Here is a 20351-nt window from a genome sequence, read left to right as displayed (position 1 = left end):
TGGTTGTATATAGTTGCTTGATGCTTGCGATTTTGTCCACGTGAATTTGGTATAATTTTTATTATTATTTTTATCTATCTTCAGCAATTACGAGACAAAAGTACCCTTTTAATGCTGCACAATCACCTCTTCTTTCTTGTAATATAAGTTTATATAAAATTGGTTCAAACGTTCCAGAGATTAGCCCGGACAAGTAAACAGTTAAACAATTTTTTTTAAATATCTGTTAATGGTATAATGATCTTTAAAATAAGCACTTGTAGTCTAAGATCCGGCATAAGAAATATATACCCTCATCTGTTATTCAGTAGTGATAAGCAATAAATGATAGACAATGTTTAAAGTAACACATTGCAAATAGGTCGCCTAGTTAAATTAGGCCAAACACATTTTTTATACAAAATCTAGTTAACTATGATCTAGATCAAAGGCAACCTAATACAGTTAAAATAAGCATAAAATACGCTTTCATTTCGTTTTTTAACTGTTAATATCTGAGAACCCCAAAGTTGAAGTGTAAAAGCAGGCAACCTTTACTTTTTCAATTATTTTGGGTATACCTACTCTATTAATTATTGTAGTATTTTTTTAACTAACCAACGAGCGAAGGAGATAAAATAAATAAAAAAAAATCTTATTATAGGACTCAAAAGGTGTTTACAAATATAAGAAAACTAATGTCGAACAAAGGTTATGATTTAAATCTCTTGTTGTGTAATTACCAACCTATCCCAAGTATTCTTTATACCCATAAAGAATACTTGGGATAGGCGGGGAGAGTGACTTGAGTGAAAAAGGGGAGTGTTTGATATCAGTCAAAGGTACCTTTAACCCTACACACATCGTTCACGAGTACGTGGCTTCACTCAAGGTCATTCTCTGCCATTCTAGGGTCTTACATTGGTTACAGTTTGATTTGTTAATTAAGTTGTCCTGACAAGTGTTGTGAATTATATAAAATAACCTTTGTTCGACATTAGTTTTCTTATATTTGTAATCACCTTTTGAGTCCTTTAATAATCTACTATCTGGCCGCAATTTGACTAGGCAACCTTTGTACAATATGTCAATGTAAATATTTCCTATCATTTATTTCACATCCCAATTAAATGACAGATGAGGGTATACATTTCTTATGCCGGATCTCGTACTATAAGTATAGTGTCTGTACCGAAGTCGTTGCATTTAATGTGTATTATATAATACACATTAAATTTTGCATATTTAAGACGTCGTCATTCTTGTATGAGTTAGTCAAATGGTGACAACATAAAGATTAATATCCATTGCGCAGGCAACCCATTCAGGCGAGTGGTTTCATTAGCACAGGTGACTTGTAAAACCCATGTAATGTGAAATCGTACGTCACCGCCGCGCCCGCTTCCGCATAATGCGGCAGACCCCACTTAACAGTCCTTAAACCACAGGATTCACGGATACATTTACTGATTACATTTGAATTGTCCGTTTTCATTTACTCTTCGACGACCGAATTTTGAAAAAAGCCGTTATAAAATAATGAAATTGGGAACAAAGCTTAGCATCGAGGATATGCGAAAAAATTGTAATTAGAAAAAAAATTGTAGTTCCATTTTCAAACCATATTTTATCATTCTGTAAAGGGGAATATACTAATAGATATATGGGCCATCTTTAAGTTATTAAAATATATCTTTTTATAATGTTTTAGGTATATTTAAAATAAGGTTTTAAGTCGATTGGGGAGTAGACGCTTCGGCATGAAGTAAGCGCGGCCACAGGCGCGACGTCATAGCGAGCAGTAACCAGGGAGTTAACACCTTAGTCGTAACATTTTACAAGTTATTATTATCATTTTTCATCATTCACCATTCATCACCATTATCATTATTAAAGGCCGATGGACGACCACAGCAGGACATAGGCCTCTTGCATGGACTTCCGAACACTACGGTCTTGAGCTGCCTCCAGCGGCTCCCTGCAACCGCTTGATGTCATCGGTCCACCTAGTGGGGGGTTGACCAACACTGCGCTATTCGGTGCGGCGCGCGGCGTCGCCATTCCAGCACATTCACCATTATCGGTCTTTAACGGATCATTACTGGGCTAGCAGCTTTCTGTAATGATAATGACCGAGACCGAACGGACCGAACCAAACGAGGTGCTTTCCTAAAAATAAATGTTAATGTTAGTGATCATACAAAATCAGCATTGAGGATTTTGGTGAATTTTTTCACAGCAAATATATGGAACTAACATGGTGATGAAGCCAAAGGGTTGACTTGTCATTAATACGAGATTGACTATTCTGTTTTAGCTAAAAAGTTCATTTATAAGTAGTAAGAAAAACCATTATAACTCGTGAAAATAAATAAAACATTTTATAAATCATACACTTTTGAATAAATTTTAGGGTTAATCTTTTAATCCACAGTATTTTATAATATTAAATTTTACTTAAAGGTGCTACCGAGTGACCTATTAAAATTTAAAACTTTTTTAGGAAAGCCCTGTTTTTGTATAATTAATTATATTTAGCTGTTTACAGTCGAATTCTAACCGCAGGACTTGCGGCTTTATTTGCCAATTGTATTATAAAATACACTCCTTTTCAATTACATGCCCGTTTTCAAGAAAATACTTATTTTTCGAAAGTTTAATACCTGCCGTAAATCAAAGCTAACAAATTTATTGTATTTTTGCATTGTGTGGTAATTCCTAGTTTTCCATTATTTAGAAAAATCTAAAAATTTTCTATTATGATTTCTACCTATTACAAGTATATCTACATGTAAACAAAGGGACCGCATTCCTACCTTTTTACTTTGTCTGTATTACTAGTTTCAATAGTATAATAAAACAAATATCATAAGCCTACATTTTATTGTAGTTAATTGTTGTTTATTGTAATAAATAAATTCATTCATTCTGTTCATTATAATGAATCAATTAAAATTTTAAATAATTAGTTTCCATAGAAAATGTTCACTTACAAATACCCTCAATTTCAGTGGCGTTTAATTCTTTGGTGAAATAACAAGATGTTTACTTTCATCTACTATGGTGGCGGCAGATCGTTCACTTTACAGGTTGACTCGTATTAATTGATTTTCCCTGTTAATTTAGTTTCCCATAAATGTTAATTTTGTTATTTTATTACTCTGTTCGTTTTTGTTTCATTATTTTATTTTACTTTGTATTCATGTATAAGTTTTAAGTTAAGACACGTCACGTAGACACGTCCGTGAACTCACAAGGTTTCACCTGAAAACCAGCGCCACAGCTCGCTGTGGCATCGTGCTGAGGTGGATACCTGTTTTGTCCACTACCAGATATTTGTATGTTCTGTTTGTTTATTTTATTTTATTTTATTACTCGTGTGTGGACAAATAAAGATATATTCTATTTTATTCTATTCATCTTTTTTTAAACCAATTTTATGGTAATTTTATTGTAGTTATTGTAATATCTGTTCATTTTGATGACTCATTGGTGCAAGTGATAAATCATAATACAGTAGGTATAGGGTGTATCCAGTGCACGGCGTATATACTCTCACGGATAGATAAGCTGACGCGTAATATATCGGCAGAGCTCACAGCGTAGGACCTTTGACATCAATCAGTGCACATGTGATAATGCTTTGTGTTCGCCAGATTGCTTGACGCGTTCACTGTAAAATATGCAATTGCTGATATAGGCTACGCAGTATACACCGCCTCATATTAAATTTAAACATCAAATTTGTTGTGGAATTCAATTTGGTGCTACTACTAGCTAAGTTGTATAGAAAAAGTATGTCAGATTCAATCAAGTATCTAAGTATAATAAGTGAAAAATAGGAAAGTTCTAACATATACATAATTATGCTTATTAATTAGATTGAAGAAACATCTTCCTTTCATAACAACCAATATGTGAATTCGTAACGCTTATGTACATATAATTTGATCCTTAATAGACTTATCGTCAATCATTCTATTGCTATTAAACAGTACAAAGCTCTGTCACTTGCAGACAAATAAAAAATGAAAGATAGTAAAATTTTAACACACACACGCACACATACACATACACATACAGACACAGAAATATATTACATGTACAATAAGTTTTAGATTTAAAAACACATGTTCCGATTATGATAAACGAAACGCTTATCATAATCGAATGATCAGAACTTACTTGGACTGCGTCCTAAAGAACTGTCAGAATCAGTTCAAAATAAGGAAAACTCTCCTAAAGAAATAACTAAACTCCTCTGATTAAAAACAACTAATCAGTTTCAGTCCAGCAAAGTAAAAGAAAGATAGCAAAATTCTATAACAGAAATATATTAATTGCTCTGTAATGGGTTTTAGATTGAAAAAACATGTTCCGATCGTGACAAACGAAACGCGTATGCGTATATAACGAGTAATCTGAGCCCTGATGGTCTCGACGTCTTGTTACTCCGCTGTTTAATTTAAATATGTAAATTTTATTAGGCATAATACAAGCTGAGGACTCTTGAATTGCAAATGAATGTGACATTACATTTTATAGGCTGGTAGCCAATTCGCCGCGCCGTTTCCTTAGCAAATTTTCACTTAGAAATACCCTCAATTTTAGTGGCGTTTTATTGGTTACACTTTAGGTGAAATAACAAGATGTTTACTTTCATCTTTCCGTTTATTTGGGTCTTATTCGATTCTGTGGCCTTTATCATCTTTACTTACGAATATATTTTAAATTTATTTTTCAATTTATAAAACAATTAGCAAAATGAAAAATCAAGCGGTTCTTTTCTCATTTCTGCTTAATATGTTAATCTGTCAAGTCTATAATTTATTATCTACTAGATATTATATCAGATTATTCAAGAATTTTAATCAAAAGTTCTTTAAGTACTCAATCTCATATTATAAATGCAAAAATTTCAATTTCTGAATGAATGATCAGCTTACCTGTTCAGCTATGATTGAATTTGTTATTCAATCAATAGATCTGCTTAGCTGATCTCTCTGAATATCTTCAGATATATCTGAACGTGAAGACTTATTTGTAACGTAATAAGTAATGTATAGCGGTCAACATTATGCTGTCAGCGCTACCCGCCTCCCGTCCCGCGTACCATCGAGAGTGTTACGAACGAGTTTGCCAAGCTATAGATGAAACCTGGCTAAAATATAGAGTAAAGTCTTCATTCAAGCCGATTCCCGCCGGGTTACCTTTAAAAATCCATGCATATCCATTGTTGTACTGTATCTAGATTTATGAGTAACCGGAGTTTTTATCAGGCTATATGAATTTCCTTTTATTTGGGACGGCTTACTTTCATCTAAATTCCATCCTTCGCCACTGCTAAACATATTCCGATAATCCCACAGACATGAGATGTACTGTAGTGAGAGATACAGATAGTACAACGAAAAAGAAAAACCTTATTTACAAACTTAACACTTTCAGTTCAATACGCAATAGAATATCTATTAAATTGAACAAAATATGAATCCTATTGAATATTGGCTATATTATTTACCAACTCAACCCGGCTCTCTCGAGGCGTGTGACAAATGATATAAATTTCTATTTGTGCTTAAGCCGGGCTTATGTCAGATAGACGGAGAATCTAGACAAGAAATACCTAAGCCGTAAAACGAACGAACGATTTCATAATAATAATGTTATACGTGTGGTCTGGTTTTCTGTATCAGTTTTGTGGAAAAAAGCTTGATACTTGTATTGTAACTACAATAATAACTTACTATTTTGGTAGAATACAACGTAATAAAAGAACCTTTTAGCCTAGATGGGTACGTAAATGTACTAATACAAACAAAACAACTACAATAAAAAAACACAGTATTAGGCAGTAAAGCATTGTTTCATTGTGTATTTACTTTTTTTCTTATTTAAAAAAATAAATAAATTATTAACACGTGATTTGTTTTTATTTAACGTTGCTTACAGAATAACTGTTAAAAACCAAAGTCATGATAGATACTTTGCTGCTTATTATGCATTATATAATTTACTGACGTATCTTTATGTGTCATCATCATAATCATCATTATCAGCCGATGGACGTCCACAGCTGGACATAGGCCTCTTTCATGGACCTCCAAGCAGAACGGTCTCGAGCCGCCAGCATCCAGCGGCTGCCTGCAACCCACTTGATGTCTTCGGTCCACCTAGTGGGGGTCGACCAACACTGCACTTTCCGGTGCAGGGTCGCCATTCCAGCACCTTGGGACCCCAACGCAAATCGGCTCTTCGTACTATGTGGCCTGCCCATTGCCACTTCAGCTTTATGTGTACAAACACTAAAAAGTGCTCGGAAGAAAGATAAGACCCAAAACTCATGATCCGAATTCATATAGGCTAACAACTGGGCCGACGAAGCATGATCCAATAAGTTAAGTTCGGTCTTGATTGTCCCATCTTCGGCTAAGTGTAAGTAGTCCCCGCTACGCACATACGAAGTTTAACACCATAAGAAAGAAGTAGGTTTTCCTTCTTTGAAAAATACTACAAGTATTTAATACGGGATGCGCTTTGCTTGAGAACATAAATGGCTGTTGTGAAATAGAGTTTATCTAACCGTGTAATGTTCTAGCTTGTACCACGATCGCAGTTTTGTATCAAAGCCGAGAACAAAGAGCTGAACGAGTTACGGAAGGTTACTTGTTCCAATACCCTTCTAAACTAGGAATATTATAATTAGCAGCTTGTTTTATTTTAGCATTAGAGTTCTGTAAATTCGCCATCCCCACAAAAACGCAAACTTTATGAGGATAAGCTAGTTCTGTACCTAAATAACAACTAATTGGTCAATTGACCTCGTATCTCTAGCGTGTTGTGTTCTAGTGTGCTAAAGAGTTACGAGGTCGATGTACATCGTACCACACTACATGAAGTTTTAGTATGAGTTCAAAGAACCTCGTACCGCACCAAAGTAAAATACAGAAAAATCGGTGCCGCAGCGAAAGTGTTAGTAATAGCAGGTTTTGAAAATAGATTAACATTTAACTGATTCTCCGTAACATTTGTCAATAGTTTATAAACTCAGCTGGTAAACCTCGAACAATTCGTAATACCCTCGTTTAATGGGATTAGGGTTTATTTGTAGGCTATCAATAAAAAGTAGTTTCATTTTAAATGACCATTAAACATACGGATTAACGATCATTTGATTCGATTAACAACGACTGTTTTATTTTTTTTATAGCTAAATAGTGCAGACTATTTAAAATTTATATTCTCTTTTATCGTACATAAAAACCTTTATCTTTTATCTTTGTTAAATTATTGCAGATTGTAAAATTAAATGAATTTATATAGCTGGCTTATTTTATTTTATGGATAACTTATATCCCAACATGCGATCTCAATGCCTCGAAAGGGGTAGACTCAAGGCCGAAGGGGTTCTGGGTTCAATCGCTACACGTGACCATAACTAAGAGAAGCTTCCCGCTTAATTGAGGGTAAATCAGGTATACGAGTATGGTTTTAAAAAGACATGACTACTAAACTGAAAAAAAAATACAGACAATGTACGAAAAGCATATGAAAATCATATAAGTAGTTTGATAGAGCGAAAATAGATAAAACGTATGTCTATTGTCGTATGTATATTTATTTTTATTCCAATATTTACTATAATAAGTTCAATTGTTTGTTACAGTTGTTATTTTCAAAGTAAAATAAGATACTTATATTTTAGTTCAAGAATTTTAATGTCGGTATTTTTAAGTCCCTACCTGGTCTTACCTGGTCCTGGTCCAGCAGTGGTCTTTCACAGATTAATGTGACGATAATCTAATGGTACCTATGGCCAGAATACCATAATCCTTCACCGTTTGAGACATTGGGGGTGCATGCCTCGGACAGGATTCGAACCCACACCCTCCGGAATCAGATCAGAATCAGGCAGAGGTCATATACACTAGACGATCACTTCTTCACACCTGAGGGCATGATAGCCCAGTGGATATAATATTATAAAAAAAGTATTTGTATAAAGTTGTTATGATTTGTGTGACTTGACAGTGTTTAGTGACTTGGGTTCAGTTATTTGTGACCAGCGTGCACACCGTCACGCTGCTTATCGCGTTAAAGATTTTGTGATATTATGTTTTGTAGTGTAATTGGTTTATAAATTGTGTGGCATGGAGAACATATTGAAGAGGGGAGGTGAAGGTTAATGCATTCCGAAAGGATCCATTCAACCCAAGCTCAGAAGTCCATAAGGTATTTGGTCTAACACGATAATACCATCCTCTGATGGTAGTATTGTAGCCGCTACCCCGTTGTGTCACGAGCATGTCATGTCAAAAAATGACAAATAATAATAAAACTAAAATCAGATTACCTCGTGGTAAACTTTAATAAAATAAAGCCTCACATGGTCGTACTACGAAATATTAAATTCCAAACAAAAAAGTTGTACACATGTGTCCCGAACAAAAAACTATTATTTCTAACGAACAAACAACGAGGGGTGCATTGAAAAAACACTTATTATCTTATCGCCGCGTGATGGATGGATGTATTATTATAATAGCGAGATGTCCCGCTCCGATGGCGTTAAAACATGAGTTACAAATTACTGCGGTAATTATCCGAGACTAATTAATTTTATATTGGAGTGTGACATTCTTTTTATACTAATTATTATTGACGGAACGAGCAGCAGCGCTGACAGTGAGTTTCGAATTCGTCTCTTTCCCTCTCTATCTATAGTATGGTAGACATAGAGACGTATACGAGTCTCACTATCGATTTATAAATCATTACAGAGTTACGCTGCTGATGACCCATCTAATTTTAGTGAAAAACCATTTCTTTAGCTTTTGTGAAATTCACATTTTAACTGACAAAGTTAAAAGAAAAGGCTATTATTTTTAGAAGTCTACGAGTGACTTAAATTTAACTTAACACGATTAGTTGTAAGCTCAGTGAGTCTTACTGACATTGCTTTGATGACAACAATAATAGAATTATAGAGGAAAAGCTCTAAAAAAGTGACTCAGTTCCGTAATAAATGTTAAATAACACGGAATTGATTGCAATTATGCCACCGGAAGCAATGTTGCATGATTTTTTAACCCCCGCACCCAACACGTAAGGTTAGGGGAACGTTAGGGGAGTAAATTTGCTGATATCACGATTCGAATAATGCCCACGATAAATTCTACTAAGCATTTGCAAGAAGGTATTCTTTTGCATAGCTTATATTGGAAGGGGAACTTTAAGTTCGCTATAGAACCGAGATGAAAGTTATTTTATAAAAGCAAGAAGTTTAAAAATACACCGGCTTCCCCGTTTAAAATTACTTTATAAAATATCTACTTTATAATATTATTATCTTCTTTTAAACTAGTATTTTACGAAGAAATAGACTTAGCGTGCCATTTATGAGTTTATAGATACCTAGACAAGAATTCACACAAATTAGGAATGAATTTACACAAATCGTGATTGTCCATCATCATCAATACCTACATATGAATAAACTTTCAAAAAATACGCGATTTCGCATATTACAAGATGATTATAGTTATTCACACTATACCAAAACACAAACGAGCTTTTTTAAAAAAATCGTTTTTCATGTTTGTTTGTCCAGGCTAATCTTTGGACTGATTTGAATGAGACTTGCACTGGAAGATAGAGCAAATAGATAGGTTATTTATAAGCATTTTATACTGTAAAAATCAAAGGTTCCCGAGGGATTTTTAAAAACTGAATATCACGAGCCTAACGTAGCGGGCATCCGTTAGTCAGATATACAAAAAAATTATTATCTTATAAAACTTTATATGTGTCGCTTTTAAAATCTTAACTAAAAGAAGACTCTAAAAGCCTCTTGCATTTGTGCCAATACAATTTAAACCAAAACGTTTTTCGTAAGACCTCCATAAAGGGAAATTAATGGAATTGGCTGCGGTCTCGATACGTGGGGACGAAAAAACAAACAAGAAGGTACGAGTATGAAGCGAAAACCGCCATTAGCAGTTCCCCCAAACGTATAAAGAATAAGAAATGTGCCAAAAGAACGTCTTAATACGCAATCGGGGACGTGGAATCTCAGCGCGGTGCAATAGCATAACAAATTATTGTCACCGGACGGTCAACGGGCCCTTTACGAGGCGCTTCCCAACGTTGATGATGATTTAGATGCAAGGAATATTGGGAGGAAGAGGGCCGATAAACCGCGGGACCGTTGCTATGGCAACGGGAGGGTAGTCCCCGGCTCCCCGACACTGTCTAGTTCACGGACACTTATTATCGTTATCGTAATAAATTGGTCTGGAATGCGTGCAATAACTTCAAGCGAGTTCGCAATAAAATTCAGATGTGGAATTTTTGTTATGATAAAAATGGATTTATTACGTTTTTTTTTGCATCGTTTGAATACATTTTTCATTTTTATGCGACAGTGAAATTGTTGGGGTTTTTATGAATTAACATTTAAAGATGCACGTTCTAAGACATTCTGACATAATACAAGTTTGCAAAATTGTCTTAAATTCGCACATCACATTAATAGTAATCATATAAAGGTTTGTGTCTGTGTATGTATATTACTCCTTCATGCCGCAACTACTAAACCGATTTAGTTACAATTTAGAATGTAGATAGTAATAATAAACTGAAAAATCATGACGTGTAACAGATAGTAGGTACCTGTTGGCAGTTTATTATTAGTTATGTTTATAAGTAAGTTATGTGACAATAATAAAAACCACTGAGATTCAGCAATAAATGAAATGAAAGATTTTTTTTTACTTTATACACAAAGAGTTAATTTTAATATACAATAGCATACATGATGCGATAATATTACCTGACGTTTCGAAAGAGCTTGTAAACTAAGCCTTTTTAAAATAAATGAATTTTATAGCCCAAATTTTAGGTACTTATATCACTGACTGATTTTGAAAATATATCACCAATAGAAAGTTACACTATAAGCAAGTAACATAGGCCATTTTTATCATCGTATTCCAATAGCACGGTTGAATCTGTGGGTTAATCGCTATTAACTAATAAGGATTCTATATCTTAGTTCACAATGGACTGAATCTATGAAAAGTTGGATTTTCACCTGTCGCACAATTGTCGTACCTATTCTATTGTTCATTAGTTATTTATATATTCAACATGAAAACATATATAGAAACTTCTCCTTTCCGGAAGTCGGTTAAAAATATAGATAACAGTCCTATCCTATCCTACTTCCTACTTCTACTTATTATTATTATAGACGCAATTTGAGTGTAATTTGGAATAGAAACAAATTTTACCCTGGATTAACACATAGGCTACTTTTTATCCATTGTTTCCCGAGATTTGCGAAAACTGATGATTTTGATGATATGAATGTTTGTTACTTTTTCACGCCGTGGTAGAATCTTTACAAATAGTCAACTGACGTATCAAAAGTGCTTGTAAACTGAGCCTACTTGAAATAAATGAATTTTGAATTTGAATTTTTTGGGTTTGGAAAAAACTAAACTCCACGCGGACGAAGTCGCGGCCGTCCGCTAGTAGCTCAATAAAGTAAAATTCAATCAAACGAGAATACATTATCCGCATAAAACGCAACAATAAACAGTTTGAAGCCCAAATTTATTATCCGGCGACTGATGATGATATATCGACGTCGGCTGCGCTGTTGATCGTCACATACCCTACCCTTATCACGGCATGTAATTTCGGATTCATTGCCCTCCGGCACCCATGCGCAGAGTTCTTGGCTCTTTTATTGGACGAAATATTTTATATTGTTGACTAATATATTTCAAATACCATAAAATGATAGTTACCTCCTCTTTGTTTCAATCATTTGTAAAGTGGCATTGGATTTTTAGATGCTCGACTCCTGAGTCGGGCTTTGAAATATTAAGCTTTTCTTATATGAACTAGGGTAGGATGTTGAAGGAGTCTCCAGGCATTGTAGAGCGTGTTAAGCCGTTGATACAGGTCATTATAATTGATATCTGATAGTGATTATTACAGAACCCAACATTATTATCACCTTAAACCATTGCAAACTCGCATTAGTGTAGTAGGGTTAAGTTTTTAATCCCTTCTCTTATATGGTGAAAGGCCTGTAATGGGCCTTTTGAATAGACTAATGGTAATGATGATGATGACGATGATAATGAAATAATATTTCTTTTACAGGCACTATATGGTGATTGGACGATGAGCAATGGAATCACGCAGCGCGCCGCCGAGCCCCGACGAGTGTGGGGAGGCGGTGTTCGACTCACGCTGTGGACGATACCCACCACCCTCGCTCCAGAGAGCGTTTGCGAGCTGCCGAGAGACCGGCCGACCGCGTCCCCATCATCGACACGCAACGTCAGAACCAGCTCGCCCAGACGATCGAGTACTCACCACAGCAGAGGTTCACGATTACCCTTCATCCGAATCCGGAATCGCTGCCGACTGCCCACACGCCCATTCGAGCAATGCCGACGATAGTCCTTGCTATGATCGATCAGACTACGAGGGAAACTCCAGTTATAGTTTAAGACATAATTTTCTTCACACAATCGATTGCAATAAGCATAGATCGGATTATAACCGTAGTCATACACCAGACTATAATCACGATGATTCCGACTGTGATAGAGGACATCCACGGTCGCAAACAGCACGTCGGCCACATCGAAAACATCGACGCGAAGATGGCGACGGAGCTCAATCACTGGATGAACGCTGTGCACGCGATCTCGATGAAATATTGCCCGCCAGACTTGCAGCTGTAAATCTTTCTAGGGACCCACCGCCACAATCGTGGAACCGAAGTAATATCGCGGCTACTATGGAACGATTTGAACCGGTCGATTATTCATACGCCTACTACGACCATCATTTATCAATGCCTTCCTCGTCAAGAAAAGCGAACCGCCAACGGGGACGTGGTGGGATAGTGCGAGATCGAACAAACCGTCATAATTTTGTTACAAGATACGGTACCGAAGAAAATATCTACGAGGAAATAACTGACGGGTCTAGAACGTGTCCAAAGCATCGGTTTGTTCCTAGACAGTCTCTAGTTTCACTCGATAGAAGTGTTGTTGAAGAGGAAGTACGTCGAGTAGAGTCGAGGCATAAGAGAATATTGGGAGAATTAAATCTAAGCGTCGAAGCTATGCTTATGCCCGAGTGTGAATCCCCTGATTCTGAACGTGCTGAAGATAGGGATAACATAGAAGAACTACTTAGGGTAGGTCCAACAGATGAATTATTATCACCAGCTAGTTGTAATCCCCCAGATTTGGATAGTGGCTTTAGTGGAAGTAGTAGTGGAGCAAGCTATGTAGGTAGTTTGCGAAGAAAACCGACAGGATCTGTACCTCATTTGCCAGCTGTAGCATATGGAACGCGGGGTGCGAGTGTTCGTATCTTAGGTGCTGAAGAATGTAATCTACGTTGTCCCAAAGACGGACCGTCGCCGAGAAGTTCAAGTTGCGGTGACGCCAAAACCAGTGGCTTCTGGAATAAGAGAGCGTGGAAGAAAATTTCTGGTTTCTCCAGCTCTAACAGTATAAACAAAGCAGGATTAACAGGTGAGACATCATCCACTCCATTTGTGTTGCCCTTTACGCTACTATTTTGAATTGCACTAAAATATCACTCATTTTTGTTTTGTTTGCACTTGAATTTATAATTTCTTTGTTTTTAATTTTTATTCATCACACAGTTTTTATAGAGAGTTCAATATTTAATAACAATTGATTAATTTTACATTCTGTATTTAGCTCAAAACACAAAACAATTCGTACCGAAGTAACACATAGACAAAATTTAATTTTTACATAGTCACAAGAACGCAAATGAATTAGAGCGGGTACAGTACAAGTCATGACATCCTGTTTTATTTGTCCACTTTCATCCGCCTGTGGGCGCTATTCAGATGGGCGCTGCTTGTTGTTTTCGATTGTTTTGTTAACGGTGCGGCATTTCATTGCAGGTCTGCTCGTTAGGTACACTTTCCGGCGTAAGTCCGGCTCGCAGGGCTCTCAGGGCTCTCAGGGCAAGAGGCGTGCCGAGCCCGTCAAATGCGATGCGTGCCTCTCACAACGATGTTAGCCGCTTTTGATGGTAAGGCACCTAAACATCTAAACATTAATGACCTCGTAATAAAGTGGCTTACTAAAACGTCTAATACAAATATTTTTGTTTTTAATTTTTCATTAATTTACAACAATTGGCTTATAGCGCGTCCAATCAAAAACATGCTATTTCCCTCATGAGGAACTCTCTACATGTTTTATTTTTTCATTTATTTGGTTTTTTTTTCTTTTCACCATTAATATTTCTCATTTGTAAAGCACAATTAAATGTTGTTGTTCTTATTGTTTAAACGGTTATGAAAATATTACATCTTAAATTCCAAGTGAGACAGAAACGAGCAGCGATGAGGCTGTTTCAGAAACGATTAACAAAGTCGATACAAAGTTCTCTCATTAAGGTATCGTAGATATTACTTTTGCTAACTTCGACTTAAGATAAGTATTGTTCCGCAAGAACCGAGACAATAGAATGCGCTTCCACTTAATTAAGCTTTGCCGATACTACGAGCTGGCGGAACTTTCGATTAGACCCTTGCAAACTTGTTTTTCTTTTTATGGGATCAAAGTCATATTGGTAAATTTTTGATATAACTTTTTTGGATTACAAAAAATATATAGTTTTTTAAATCATATTTTGGGATATTAAATTAATCTCTTGATGTTATATTTTCATTTCAAAAGTAAGGAACGTATAAACAATAAATAGTATTCATGAAAGCGTCTATCCAATCCAATAGTTTAGCGATTACACGTACCAATTATATTATTAAAATGAAGTATGTTGGTTTCAGATGAAGCCTGTAGGCCAAGCAGAGCTAAATCCAGAACGGCAACAATACCATACAGGTTATTATTATTCAGATTCAAATCAACTGAAAATAATGCATGCTTACAGAGTCCCCCAATCATTAAAAGGTATTGAGCGAAAAAAATAAAAGTGCTTTAGGCATTCGGAGCGTTCGTTCAATTTAGAATTTTTCCTTTGTTGCAGCTACTCCAACGGAAAACTGGTGGTGCCACTGGATTCCCTAGCGCAGAGCTGAGGGGTGGAACCCCCTCGCAATTCCCGCCTCCAACTCCTTCGAAGGACTACTCAGTACTAAGCGGCATCGATAAAAGCCATCTGCAAAGTTGCTCGAAACATGCAACTGTTACATGTTAACCTTACATTAACCTCGCCTAAAGTTAAGAATTGTTCACATCGAAACGCAATACTGAGACCGTCACTGATTAGGACCGGCGCGGAGTTATCTTATCTATTCTATACTACGCTCTGTTGACGGAGAAATTTTATCGCTAGTTGTGTCAATTGCATTAGAATGAAAGCTAACTTGCATACTTACTCCTTATCAAAGTACATGTTTCGACTATATCAGTCGATGTTTAAAGAGAATTTATTTTAATATCAACATTCCATACGTCACATGCAAGGGGTACCACATTGGTGTCACTTTCACCTCTAAGGGCGTCTCAAAGACACTGTTTTAGGCTTTGACGTTAATAGAGTTTGTATCATAAAAGCCATTGTAAATATAAATATAATAACTTACTTGATGTTAAAAGAGGCGTATACGTTGAAGTGATAGAAGAGCCTAATTGATATTTTGTATTGTTAAGACAACAGTTTCATAGAAACATAATGACTACATTGTTGTTACTTATCAATTTTTAGTAGATATTAGGTACAAAAAGGCTGACACGATTAATCCGATTTTATACATAAAAATGGCTTTTTTATATTTATCAAAGCTTTCTTGTACCTCGTAATTGTTAGTGTCAGTTGATTTGTGGTGTAAAATTTTAAATTTATGAGAATTAAGTAAAATTTTCTTTAGTTCAAAATTGTAGTCATCTAACATATTTGAAAATCAAGGTCCAATGTATTATTTTTACGCGTCACTTTTCTGTAAAATAATAATAATGAATCATTAGTATTATTTTTAAAATAATGCCGTTAATTTTTGGTGAAAATAATATGATTGTTAATATTTGTTAGTAATAAGTAGTTGTAAATTTTGTAAATAAACATAAAAATGGTGCACTCATTTTACGTCGTATGTAACTTGTACATAAACATTAAATATGTGTCGCAATTGTGTTAGATAGTATTTATATGCGATTATATAGGTTACAGATGTGTACAACTCATGAAAATCAAATCTGCCCAGTGACTGCCGGCCTTCAAATAGAGTATTGATTTATGTGTACAGTTACAATTTGGATTTACATAAACACTATCGAACTCACGACAGATAGACTAACTTATTCATAATGAATCACTTTGTAAAAAAAATTACAATTTTTATATGGAAGCTTCTATTCTATCTCTATCTTAATTTTCTATTCAAACGTTCAGAATGATCTTTGTAAATTTTGTTGATATAAGCTTTTTTACCTTTAATACGCCAAACATAGAAACTGTTGATATTTAAATAATAATTATTATGAAAAGATTAGGATCGATTCATCATCAAAATCGTACCATTTTCAAAACCCCTCCATTGTAAAATCATCATTAAAATACTACATATGGGACAAGATTTAAAGAAACAATCTCTTTGCCGTCAAGCGTCATGATATTTATTATGATCTCATAATTTAATTCATCTTTTTCCATGAGATGAGCAACTACAATGCTATTTACTTTGGTACGTAATTTAATTGACAGCATTACCGCGTATTTAATCGAATATTTTAACCCAAATCATACTTCTGAATCGACGTACATATTTTGAATAAATATTTTGCAAAATTGGTTCTGTTTTAGAACAAAATTTGGCCAACCATCACATTGGAACACTTGTCTACCTTTAGCTCCATGTTAGAAAAAATAAACAAAGAACAATGATCGTTATTTCTGTATGTTTAATGAATGTTTGTAATTTTGAAACTTATGATGGCACTTAGTAGAGCATAAGGTGGAGCAAAATCTTCCCTATTAACAACACAAGTAACATCTAATTAATTATAAATAATTATTCTAATTCATTGCATTTCAGATAAAAAAATATTAAGTAAACAAGGTCGAAAAGACCTGTTTATGAAATATAAAAAGATGTAAAATGTACCAAAGTATGATAATTTATACTGAAGAAGCGCCTACACAAGCAATAGACACACACACACTACGCTTTTTTCCACACGCAAAACTAACTTTATTTTTTTTTTAACTATAATAGTTACTCGAACATTACGTACGAAGTTGACCAATCATTATATTTTTTAATTTAAATTTCTCGCTAGCTTAACTGAAAGCTCACGCCTAATGTAAAGTCGGTCGCTTCGCTGTTAACTGTTTTTTCATACATTTAAAGAACTTATATTTAAAAATCTGTCTTTTCCACATCAACATCTTCTTGAAATGTGGTTTCTTAGAAGTTTGCACTTGAAATGTTAATTTTAAACTTTAAAAGTAGATAGAGCGATTCATAATATTCAACTACTGACGACGTTTGCGCGCAAAATTCAAATGTGAACGTATTATGACGGTTTATGGGCCAGCGTGGGTCTTATAGATCCTACCAGACATGCTGAGGGTTAACGATAAAATTTTAATTTATTCTTCTAGAGATTTTGCTTTTCCTGGATCTGCTCTACTAGTTACCACCTTCACTGTAAATATTAATGTTCATAACGTATTTCAAGATGTCAGCGAGAATATAATTTAATGATTGTTTGTTGTAAGCGGCTCGACTGATTCGACGTAAATAATTAATCAATGTTACACAATTTCTTTAACTGTCTGTAATTTAGTGATCGTGTTCAAGTCAAAAGAAATTTTTATTAAATAAACTCTAAAAAGTCCTTCGGTTGTTTTATTTATTTAAACTTAATTGTAAAGAAGTGAGTTATATTTTTTGTTCGTTTCAATTTTAAAGCAAAAACTACCCGACCGATTTTAAAAACTCTTTCGCCTTTAGGAATCTACATTTTCACCGAGTAATAGAAGCTGCATTCTTTCCCCGTATTCTTACGGGAACGGACACTACGCGGTTGAAACCACGTGGAGTCAGATAGCTTATGATATTGCTGTTACCTGCATCTGTCCAATAAATATTCTTCAATTTTTGAATTAACTGAAATTGGAATACAATTTCAGCAATCTGAGTCGTTTTTCAAAAACAGGAATCTGGTGCTTATTAATCACCACGCTACTTCAATGTTGATTTGCGGGCTCATGGGGATGATTGAAACCAATGCCTTAACATGTTCTCTTTTTAACTTTTTTTTTTTTCATTTTATTGATAGGTATAACTTAACAATCATTCCTTACTCTATTCTAACCCTCAAATTATGACAATGAAATGAGAATACTGAGAATTCAATGCGATCTATCTAGTGGAGAAAGGGAGAGTTAACTAGTTTTAAAAGAGCTTAACCATCAACCTGAGCCACAAGTCCATTTACCAAGACCATTAGACCAAAAATGCAGTTATTTTTGAATCAAAACCTAGTTACCTACCTACCAGCGCCGAAAAGTTCATGCAAGCCGATTCCCGCCGGGTTACCTTTAAAATCCATGCATATTCATTGTTGCACTGTTTCTCATATATCTACAGATACGAGTTCATCTGTAGATAATATATGTGAAACCAGAGTTAGTACCACGCTGAAAGAATTTCCTTTTCTTTGGGACGGCTTACCTTCGTCTAAATTCCAACCTTCGTCACTGCTACCTCCCTATGTAGATACTAGTATGTAGATGTAGATACTATACTTGTACTATGTATTATTATATACTAACTGGTCGCTAACTATGGGCTTCATAAGAAGGTTCAGAGACACACAGCGGACGTTGCAACGAGCTATGCGTGGAGTAGGTCTGATTGCAGATATACTTAAATAAAGCCAATAAAAAAACCTAAAGCAATATAGAAACACCGTCATTCCACCAGAAACAACCCTACATTTTAAGGTAAGTAAGGCATAAAAGTCAAATATTTTTACAAGCTTCATAACAAAAGCTTTTTGCAACTAGACTCCAAAGGAGCAAAGTTGAATATTCATTTATCAAATAAAACGGAAGCCAAGTGTTCGTGACGGACAATTTAAAGGAGCCGGTTCATGCTATCAAAGGAAGGAGTAAGAATGATGAGCCATAATTCTTTTCCAAATGGTTAGTATCCGCCTATCAGGCTTACCGAACTATTATTGTTGAGAGATCTTGATATTTTCTAAAAGAACTTGAATTTATTTGTCTGCCGCGGGATATACTTACGTACTACGTAGGTTTATTTGTATATTGTATTTAATCTGTTGGTACCTATGCTTTACGTAGGCTTTATTTCATAATCATATATTTATTGGTCACACAGGTCACAAATTTTAATAACTAAGTTAGTTTTAGAGTGGGAATGTGGTAGTAAATTTTTGAAGATGTTAATAATTCTAATGATCAGCTGGCCTATTCACTATTTTGGTCTTTATTATAAACCTATTTAAATAAAGGTGACAAAATATAATTTACCTACTGTCTGATATCCACTAGTAAGCACCTATTACATTTTTACATTATATTATACTTTAACTTTAATTTTTTTAATATAACCTTTTTCTATATTCAGATAATAGTAGGAAATGTTTTAGGAGTAGGTTGGTACAATATATTAGTGGAGCGGGCTGGGATCGAACCAATGACCTCGATGGTGTTGAGTCCATGCTATTTACCTGCTGTAATTGAGGCTAGATGAAAGCTTGAAAGTATGTCTCTTCGAACCAGGATTCGAAGTCATACCTAGAGAAGACAAAAGAACAATAATAAAATAAATATTGACTCGTCTTGTAACACAAACCAATTAAAATTTCACGGTAAATATATTTCGGTATATGAATTATGTAAGTAAATAGAGCGAATATTCATATGACCCGAAATATTTACTACAAAACCACAAACCGTCTCGAGATAGCCCGATTTATTAAGCAAATAGCTTGTTTTCGACGTAAACCTTTCATCCGTTTTGCTGAATAGACGTCCTAAAATTCACCACAATGCCTTGAATGGGTATAAAATTTCTCCCTCGGGAGAGGGGCTCAGACAGCCCTTTGTACATCTAAATGGGTTAATTGTTTAATTACCAATAAAAATAAAAATCAATGTAGGTATTTATAGCGTTCGATGAATGTACAGCTGCCGAATGGCGATATAAAGACATAATATTGCGTTAAAGGCATGTATTTCCACGCGTAATTAAAATTGGCTGAGCTTATATTCTTTAAACGAGAGCTCGTGACTTTGTCAGTATAATAAAGCTGAAAGTTTGTAAGCTCATGTTTCTACTATAAGTATGTATGGTAACC

The 20351-nt window shown here is 35.0% G+C and overlaps 1 protein-coding gene across 4 annotated transcripts in view; it reads left to right on the top strand.

The window, feature by feature from the left end:
* The window catches only part of LOC112053343 (uncharacterized), a 177828-nt gene extending 159970 nt beyond the window's left edge, over positions 1 to 17858 (top strand). For 2 of the 4 annotated variants that reach the window (XR_008251419.1, XR_008251418.1), the window contains 4 exons: positions 12154 to 13547; positions 13952 to 14082; positions 14846 to 14900; positions 15046 to 17858. Coding sequence is in view for 2 of the 4 variants with exons in the window: in XM_052885308.1 (XP_052741268.1) it covers positions 12182 to 13547; positions 14846 to 14900; positions 15046 to 15097 (1473 nt within the window). In the remaining 2 variants the exon portion in view is untranslated. The remainder of the gene's footprint in view (positions 1 to 12153; positions 13548 to 13951; positions 14083 to 14845; positions 14901 to 15045) is intronic. The other 2 variants (XM_052885308.1, XM_052885310.1) reach the window with 2 other exon arrangements.
* Positions 17859 to 20351: the final 2493 nt, after the last annotated feature.

The sequence above is a fragment of the Bicyclus anynana genome, chromosome 14 (genome assembly GCF_947172395.1).
Source record: "Bicyclus anynana chromosome 14, ilBicAnyn1.1, whole genome shotgun sequence".
NCBI classification, from domain to species: Eukaryota; Metazoa; Arthropoda; class Insecta; order Lepidoptera; family Nymphalidae; genus Bicyclus; species Bicyclus anynana.
This window is presented reverse-complemented; position numbering and strand designations above follow the sequence as displayed.